At 41.4% G+C, this 9,368-nt stretch overlaps 1 protein-coding gene across 3 annotated transcripts in view; it reads left to right on the top strand.

Annotated features, from left to right (window-relative positions):
* SOS1 (SOS Ras/Rac guanine nucleotide exchange factor 1) overlaps positions 1-9,163 on the top strand; it is a 56,533-nt gene extending 47,370 nt beyond the window's left edge. The window contains exons 18-23 of one of the 3 annotated variants that reach the window (XR_015223034.1): positions 1,975-2,147; positions 3,274-3,390; positions 3,562-3,826; positions 4,235-4,353; positions 8,317-8,419; positions 8,775-9,163. Coding sequence is in view for 2 of the 3 variants with exons in the window: in XM_086631829.1 (XP_086487955.1) it covers positions 1,975-2,147; positions 3,274-3,390; positions 3,562-3,826; positions 4,235-4,353; positions 5,737-6,231 (1,169 nt within the window). In the remaining variant the exon portion in view is untranslated. Of the gene's footprint in view, positions 1-1,974; positions 2,148-3,273; positions 3,391-3,561; positions 3,827-4,234; positions 4,354-5,736; positions 7,762-8,316; positions 8,558-8,774 lie in introns of those variants that run through there. The other 2 variants (XM_086631830.1, XM_086631829.1) reach the window with 2 other exon arrangements.
* The last annotated feature ends 205 nt before the right edge of the window (positions 9,164-9,368 follow it).

Raw genomic sequence — 9,368 nt, forward strand, 5'->3', positions numbered from 1 at the left:
CCATAAATGCCTTAAATGGAAGGCAACAGAAATAGAAACTGTGGCACGGACTGCACCCTCAACAAGTTTGCTGATGACACCAAGTTGTGTGGTGTCGTCGACATGCTGGAGGGAAGGGATGCCATCCAGGAGGACCTTAACAGGCTGCAGAGGTGGGCCTGCGAGAACCTCATGAAGTTCAGCAAGGCTAAGTGCAAGGTCCTGCATGTGAGTTGGGGCAATCCCAAGCACAAATACAGGCTGGGCAGAGAATGGATTGAGAGCAGCCCTGAGGAGAAGGACTTGGGGGTGTTGGTTAATGAGAAGCTCAACATGAACCGGCAATGTGCACTGGCAGCCCAGAAAGCCAACTGTATCTTGGGCTGCATCCAAAGAAGTGTGGCCAGCAGGTCGAGGGAGGTGATTCTGCTCTTCCACTCTGCTCTCTTGAGACCCCACTGGGAGTACTGCATTCAGCTCTGAGGCCTCCAAGATAAGAAGGATATGGAGCTGTTGGAACAGGTCCAGAGGAGGGCCACGAAAATGATCTGAGGGCTGGAGCCCCTCTCCTATGAAAACAGGCTGGGAGTTGGGGTTATTCAGCCTAGAGAAGAGAAGATTCCAGGGTCCAGTACTTAAAGAGGATCTACAAGAAAGCTGGAGAGGGACTTTTCATAAGGGCATGTAGTGATAGGTTAAGGGGCAATGGCTTTAAACTGAAAGAGGGCAGATTTAGATTAGATATAAGGAAGAAATTATTCACTGTGAGGGTGGTGAGGCACTGGAACAGGTTGCCCCGAGAAGTTATGGATGCCTCATCCCTGGAAGTGTCCAAGGCCAGGTTGGATGAGGCTTTGAGCAACCTGGTGTAGTGGAAGGTGTCCTTGCCTGAGGTAGAGGGATTGGAACTAGATGATCTTTAAGGTCTCTTCCAAGCTAAACCATTCTATGATTATATGAAATATTATTACCATTGATCAGTAGAGAAAGAAGGACACCCTTCTCCATCAAGAATTCCAAGAAATAAAGCTAGAGTTTTAGTTTTTATAATTTCTTATAACTTAGAGTCTTATTTCTCTTGAAAAGTCTTATTTCTATAAAAACAGAGTTTGGGAAGGAAGCCTCTTTATCATCAGACGTAACAGCTCTTTTTTCAAGTAGATTGCTTGGAATTTCTGATATTTAGCAAACTGTGAAGTTAAGCACATGGCATTCCTGTTCTTTAGCAAGCTACTTGGATGTTTGCTGCAGATCACTTCCAACTCTGGACATTGCACTTCAACTTCAGACCAAAACTGAAAGGAAATAGTGTTGATGGCTTTTTTGGCCTTTTACAGATTGGAGAGCTCCCGAGCTGTACAAAGAAAGATAAGATCAACTAAGAAACCTGTCCTGCTTCAGAGATGAGTAGAGCTCAGCAGGATCACACATGATTAGCTTCAGTTATTTCTCTCAAGTTGTACTTAGAAGAGTCATAAGGACAGATCCAGATATATTATCTGTGGACTTGAGCGCACTCTTTTCTTTCTAATCTTTAAGTGATTTGATGCAATTATGAAGCCAGGAGTGGAGAGTGGAACAGAAGAGTAAAACCTGGAAATACTTTTTTGGAGCTTTGCTGGGATCTGTAATGGAGTAGAGCTGAATTGAGGCAGAACAGTTGAGAGAAAGCACTTGAGTTCGGTGTACTCTCATCTTGCAAAATACTAGTAGTGTTCAGTTGTGTGATCTTCCTAAACAATAAAAAGATGCACAGACTTTGAGATTTTGATGCAAAAAAGGCAGCTTTCTGGAAAAGGCAGAAATGTTAAAATATTTAAATTGTTGGCCTTATTTGAAAAATAGGTGTGATCCTTTTCTTGACCCTAACAGATAATTTATCTAAATAATTAGAATGCACAAATTACATTATTTAAGATTTTTTTTAATTCCAGTCATGTGACTTCCTCCTTGGTTTGTACTATATGTTGAGAACCTCTTCTGTGTGCTGTTTAGGTATTTACTTAACTAACATTTTGAAAACAGAAGAAGGCAACCCTGAATTTCTAAAGCGACATGGGAAAGAACTTATAAACTTCAGCAAGAGAAGAAAGGTAGCTGAAATAACAGGAGAGATACAGCAGTACCAGAACCAGCCATATTGTTTAAGAGTGGAATTTGACATCAGGGTAAGTGGCATTATTCCCTTAAGTCCATGCGCTGAGCTATTTTTGTGGTGATTCTCTCAGCTGATAGACCATAAGGATAGACTGATTTCACATAGATTCAATCAGGCAGAATCAGAGATGAGCAGAAGTCCTGTCATAAAACCTCTCTGAGGTCTCACTGTAAGAAAGGACAGAAAGCTCAATGCTTACCATTTGGTGGATTCCCCCCCCCGACAGCTATTAGGATGTTGGTAGGTACATCTTATTGATCAGTGTTAAAAGGAACAGAAACTACCAGATTCTCGCTGTCCTTCACTTGATTGCATTTATTTGTCCAGTGAGCCCAGGTGTCTTTTTCTTCCTCTGTTACACTGCCTTTATGTTTCTAGGTTCACCTGATAGCGCTGCATTTACATCATGTGTTGTTGGCGATGATGCTCACGTTTTTCTTTCTGTGGCCGTTCGTTCTCCTTGGTCTGCGTTGTTCTCTAAGCAGTCCTCTCTTTGTTTGTTTTCCTTTCTTCCTTCTTTGTAAAAAAAAAAATATATTTTGAGCTACATACTTTCAAAGAGTCATAGGACAGATTTTCATAGAATTTCATAGAATTTCCTGGTTGGAAAAGACCTTAGAGATCATCCAGTCCAACCGTCCCTAATCCCCCATTAAACCATATCCCTAAGCAGTTCGTCCACCCTTTTCTTAAACACATCCAGGGATGGGGACTCAACCACCTCCCTGGGCAGCCTATTCCAGTGGATTCTCTGAAGATATTCTGCAAAATTTTCTTCTGTTATTTGTTCTTCTCCGAGTTTGACAGAAGGCATTGTGAGAGCAGTCTTCCCTGCATCAGTGTAAAGATGGACTACATACAACTTCTTCTGAAGGCGTTTGAGCTAACCTGGTCTGATTTTTGCACTGCAGAAAGTGTTCAGGGTACTTGCACAGTTGGTTTTCAGGCCAAGCATAGCAGTAGCAACGCCCAGCAGAGGACTGGCAACAAGCAAATTTACTAACTTAAAAATTTCTGACTCCAGTGTTTTCTCTCTTCTCTGGAACAGTTGGGATCATTTGTGCACTAGAAACAAACAGTACTAAGCTACTAAGCAGTAGCTTAGCTGACGAGTTTTCTACCTTCTTGTATTTCAGAGATATTTTGAAAACCTGAATCCAATGGGAAGCAGCATGGAGACAGAATTTACAGATTATCTGTTCAACAAGTCACTAGAGATAGAGCCGCGAAATGTCAAGCCTCCACCAAGATTCGTTAGTATTCAATGTCTTTTTAATTTATCTTTTTTTTTTCCAAAAATGCTTACATTTGACTTTCACAGATAGCAGAAGTCATTTTAGATCTCTAACTTCATAAATACAAGGCTACATTTAGGTGATCTTGTGGCTTTTTGATTTTATTTGATTCTCTTTTTGTCATTTCAGCCCAAAAAATACGGCTATCCTCTCAAGTCCCCAGGTGTTCGTCCCTCTAATCCAAGGCCAGGTACCATGAGGCATCCTACACCCCTGCAACAGGAGCCGAGGAAAATTAGTTACAGCCGCATCCCAGAGAGTGAGACCGAAACTACAGCATCTGCACCAAACTCTCCCCGAACACCTTTGACCCCTCCTCCTGCTTCTGCTACTTCAAGTACTACAGATGCCTGCAGTGTGTTTGACTCGGATCCTTCAAGTCCTTTTCATGCAAGTAGGTGCTACTGGATAGTTTACCAAGAACGTGCACATTAGATTTTATGGTGTTAAACAGATGAAATCGTGTTTAGTCTTTTAAAGTGACTATAGAATAAGTTCAGGGTATTGGTTTGGTGCTGTGGTGATACAGGAACAACTTTGTGGTGTGGTTTTGGTCTTGTTCTTAAGAATGCGCAGGGAATGATGGCCACAGAGATGATTGCAGCTCGGAAAAGCAGTTTGTCTGGAAGCTGCAAGTTAGAGTTGCTTGGTCATGTTTGTTGAATGCCTTCCTGATTCATGCTGCTTTTTATGAGCAATTACTTTATTATTTATTACACCTTTATTGGCAGCAATAAAGGAAATATGCTGAGTCAAACAAAAGTTCTTCATTATCAGGGCTGATTTTTTTTGTGTTTGCCAGGATCTGCTTCTGTGTCATCCATAAACTTTACCAAAAATTCAGATGAAGCTCATGTCCCTCCTCCAGTTCCACCACGAAGACGACCAGAGTCTGCCCCAGCTGAATCCTCCCCATCAAAAGTAAGTAAGGAGAAAAAAGGGCATTTTTTCTGGGAGCAGAGGGCAGAGTATGATAGAAAAGTAACTCTTAAAGATAGTACAAGTATTTTTAAAGAACAGTACATGAAAGAGTAAGCAGCCATGTCTTTCAAGCCTTCACATCTCTGCTTAATAATGTCCCGATCCCAAATGAATGAAAATTAACAGATAGTATCTAAATTTAGGGTTAGAAATGTCTCTTGTCTATTGATCCACTATACTCAGACCCTCACGTTGCCTGTGAGAATTTGAGGCTTCTGGCAGGTGTTTCCATCTGTGATAATTGTCCCAGAGTATCAGTTTGGGGTGTATGAGTGGGGGTAAAGAACTGAAGAACAGTGTGGAAATCGATGTACACACCTCAGTCCTCTGAAAAGGCTCTTTAGAATATTTGGCCCTGATGCTGTGGTGCTCAGTGCTTTCTTTCCCATCTTGATCACCTGTCTTGTCTGCCTGACTGCTTAAGCCATTGCTACGTTTTCCTTTGCATTTGTCTGGCATTTGGGATCTGATCCAGCCTTTGTTGCAGACAGTGTCAAATATCTCTTGATTTCAGTGGGAGCTGGTTTGTGACTTCAGAGAATATGGTATATTTGAAAATCCCACTCAAAATTACTTCAAAGTATGTATGTCTTTGAAGAGGGCTTGTATATGGCTCTTCAGCAAGTTTTTGTTCTCAGACTATAGGTGACTATGCTGTCAGCCAGCAGCTTAACACATCACATTTCTACTAAAACGTAATTGAAAATACCATATACGTGACAGGGTGTTGGAGACCAATTACCCTGTCACCGTGGTCTGCAGCTTGGGAACTGTTCATGTCAATAATTCTAACTCCTTAATTCCATCTTGTGAGCGTAGCTTTTTTTCTGCCTGTTCAGCATCATCTGCCTCTCCCTTTTTCTCATTTTCTTGGAGAAATATCTGGTGTTATTACCCACCCCAAGTACTTGTTACTGGGGAGGTGGTGGAAGATATCCGGATCTAACCTGCAAGCAGACCTGGAACTAGCATGGATATTGTTGCTCTGACCATGCTTTGCATTGCCTTTGTTCCTTCTCTGTGTATCTTCATTCCTTCCATCCTTGGCTGTTAACTCATGTATTGATATACCCCTGCTTTCCCCTGCACATCGAATCTCTGTCTTTTCTGTCCACATCACTATGAGAAACTTGTTTTTCAAGCACCACCACTCCCTTTTGCTTCCTTGCTCCCCGTGTTCATTCTGCACCTGCTTGCTGTGTCTCCTCTCTAACTGAGTAAGAGCAATCTGCAGGGTAGGAGCTCTGCTTCCATTTCACAGCAGGGTCCTGTTCTTTACTGCCACTCTGAAATTTTATTGAGTGAATTGTTTGTGTACCACAGATTACTTCTGTGCACCTGGACAGCCCACCAGCAATCCCTCCTAGGCAACCAACCTCAAAAGTGTATTCACCGAGGTACTCGGTGCCTGACCGGACCTGCATCTCTGACCCCCCTGAAAGCCCTCCTGTGTTACCACCACGAGAACCTTTGCGAACTCCAGATGTTTTCTCTAGCTCACCACTACACCTCCAACCTCCACCACTGGGGAGAAAAAGCGAACTTGGTAACACCTTTTTCCCAAATAGTCCATCTCCATTTACTCCCCCTCCCCCTCAGACACCTTCTCCACATGTAGCACGAAGGCATCTTCCATCACCACCTTTGATACCACAAGATGTGGACCTCCATCCTGTTGCTGGGCCACCTATTCCTCCACGACAAAGCACTTCTCAACATATCCCAAAGCTTCCTCCAAAAACTTACAAAAGGGAGCACACACACCCATCGGTGCATCGAGACGGACCACCATTGCTGGAGAATGCCCACTCCTCCTGAACTATCCCTTGTGCTGAGAGTCGCATTTTCCTGGTGCTACGTCTGTTGCTGGCAATGGATACACTGAACCTGGTGGTGCCAAGGAGTTGAGATGTGTATGCCAAACACTAAAAACTCTCCAATAGATTGGAAATGCAGTGTACAGAAACGGAATTGCAAAAACAGACATTCTAGCGGAAAAACCGGTTAACTTGCTATTCTTGTTTTAGTATGCAGGACATTGTTCTAAAGTAATTGGACAACTGATTGTACCAGAAAACAGACTCAAGGGACTTCTTTGGCCAATGAGCAGAGACTGTGTTTGTGTAATGATCAATAATGTCCAGTACAGGAAGGAATAACAGTCTTGTATCCATCAGTTCCATACAGTGGCACAGTTTTTTGGAATGAAAATATTATGCACTTTTTTTAAATCTCAAACAGGGAACTTTATATCCTTCTTAATTTTCCTTTGCTTTACTCCCTGCTTTAAAATACCTTCCTAAAATTATGAGAAGGACTGTGAGGAAGATCTGTGGTACCTAACGGAGCTAGGATTAAAGCAAAGCACTGTACTGCGATCCTGTTTACAAGTTGTTACAATGAGTAGCAGGGGGTACCTAGGCTTCACCAAAGAGGTACTTTATTATTATTTTCTGAAATATTATGGTGCCAGTTCAAAAGAGATTTTTGCTAGGAAGCATAATGTCTAATTATTGCTTTCTTTAGATAGAGCAGATGAAAGTCTTACATCATTAAGATGACGGCAATTTTTTTTTTTTAAAGCAGCACTATCATCCGAAGTAAATGTATTACTATATTTAGAAGACTGTTAATCTCTGCTAGGTTATGTCACGTTCTTTTTAAGGTTCACTGATAATCTACTTCATGGCTAGTAGCTATTCTTTTTCAGTCATGCCATGAAAACAGTCACTTGTGAAAAGGAGCACTCACTGGTCAACTTCCATAGCTATTGTCATATTTTACTAACAATATATTAATCAGCATACATAGAATTGCCTTGCAGTTGCATAATCATGTGTATATAGTGAACGTTGCATAAATATACTTGCAGATTGTTTTTAATTTAATTGAAATAAAGATACAGATATGTTTGGCTGACATATGTTAAATTATTACGTGGACAAATGTGCAGCTCAGTTTTTCAGTTAAGCACTAAAGAGGATAAAAGCACGTGTTGTGGTACATATTTTTCCTAGTTCAGTGCATGTATTTCAGTAATAAGAGTCTAAAGACAAGTTGGTTTTGGTAACTACATGTTACCAAGTAATAATTTAGTAATACTTGAGAAGCTGGTTACTCCCACAGTGAACTATTGCACGTTATAAAACTTCTCACATTTCCTGTGTGACACTTGTTAGGAAAATCGAAACTTATATTGATCTTTATAGTGGCTTTCTATGTCCAAAACACACATGGCAGAACATGTACTAAAGTATCATGCAGTAGTGCATGGCAGTTATTGAAGAAAAGAAGCTCTATAATCTCCACTGCAGTATATATGTGAAGCTTAAGGTATCTATTCTTCAGTTAATACAGCTCATGGGTCAAAGTAAAATTCTATCACATTTCCTTTTTGGAAGAAGATACGTTTCTGTGTCTTGGAAAGCTGTGCCATTAGAGATGGTGTTAGTTGAATGATGATGGAAATCACGTTTTTTAATGCTTTCTGCAGTGCATCGATCAGTGCCTCTGATCCCCTAGTGTGGTCGTTACTTTTCAGAAAGTGTTCTTTCATCAACAAGAATAGCAGTTTTCATCATGTTGAAATTTGTCAGTTGTATTCCTTCTTTGATGTCTTTAATAATGTTGTTTTGAAACATTTTCCTGGCAAAAGAAGAAAGAGTGAAGATCTCTAAACCTTGGTATCAGAGAAGAACATTATATGGGAGCTTTGTAAAAACCCTCAAGCTACAAAGGCATAGTTTAGGTTATTGGGTTTTTGAGGTAAACACCATGATGGGTGTACTGCTGGCAGTGTCATGTGAATTATTATCTCTTAAGCGGATTACCAGGGAAAACTTAAATTTACACTTTCTGATTGTATCTTTTCTTCTGTTTGCTCTTGTCTGTGCTTTTTTGCAGCCAAGGCAGACCAGGCATAAGGAATGATCCAGTGGTTAGGTTGCTTAGCTAGAAGGAAAGACCTCACATGGATTCTGCTAATCAACAGATTTCCTGAATGTCAGTAAGTCTGTGTTCCCCTTTGTGAAATGCAGAATGCTGTTTCACATCTTTGTGCTTGAGGATAAAAGTCCTTTACTGGTTAGGTACTCGGGCAACAGGTGACAATGGTCACCATGCAAGAACCTAATTTAAATGTGCTTTGGAGCCCACCAGAATGGGTCAGTCATACTGTGTGCAAATCATGGTGTTGACTCAGCAGCAAACAGGAAAGACAGGGTGAGAATCAAGCCTGTTGCATTTGGAATAGAAGTTTTGAGTACAATTGCTAAGCCACTGGTTTGTCTAATGACGGCTTTATTTGCGTTAATAATTATTTAATCTGGAATGACTTCTTCATTGAACTGTGTTTCTTTTAGTGACGATACTTTTCACATAGAAGATGAAATAATTTTAATGATGCTATCTATCTCCTTGGACCCTGCATGGTCTGGTGTGGCCTGGGATGATGACGTGGCCTGGACAATGAAACATGCTTGTGTGGAGGCTAGGTGAGTTGCTGTATTACTCTAGAGTGCTGGTGTATGGCTAAAAGTCAGCCTAAACAATTGCAAACTGTGTAGGCAGAGTTATAGAGGTCAGCAGAACTTTATAGGTGTGGTACTTAACAATTTGTGCTGTTTCACCTCAAGATTTCTACTTTATATATAGTCGAATGCTACAGTGGAGCATAACTTGGGTTTGTTCGTTTTCTTCCAGAGTGTCATGGTTGTGTGTTAGCTCAGAATTCCCTTAGGGAATCTGGAATTGCCAGGATTCCAAGTGCAAGGTCCTGCACCTGGATCGGGGCAACCACCAGTATTGATACAAGCTGGGGGATGAAGGGATTGAGAGCAGCCCTGTGAAGAAGGACTTGGGGGATATTGGTGGATGAAAAGCTGGACATGAGCCGGCAATGTGCGCTTGCAGCCCAGGAAGCCAACGGTATCCTGAGCTACATCAAAAGTGTGGCC

This window comes from Tauraco erythrolophus, chromosome 2 (assembly GCF_009769465.1).
Source record: "Tauraco erythrolophus isolate bTauEry1 chromosome 2, bTauEry1.pri, whole genome shotgun sequence".
NCBI classification, from domain to species: Eukaryota; Metazoa; Chordata; class Aves; order Musophagiformes; family Musophagidae; genus Tauraco; species Tauraco erythrolophus.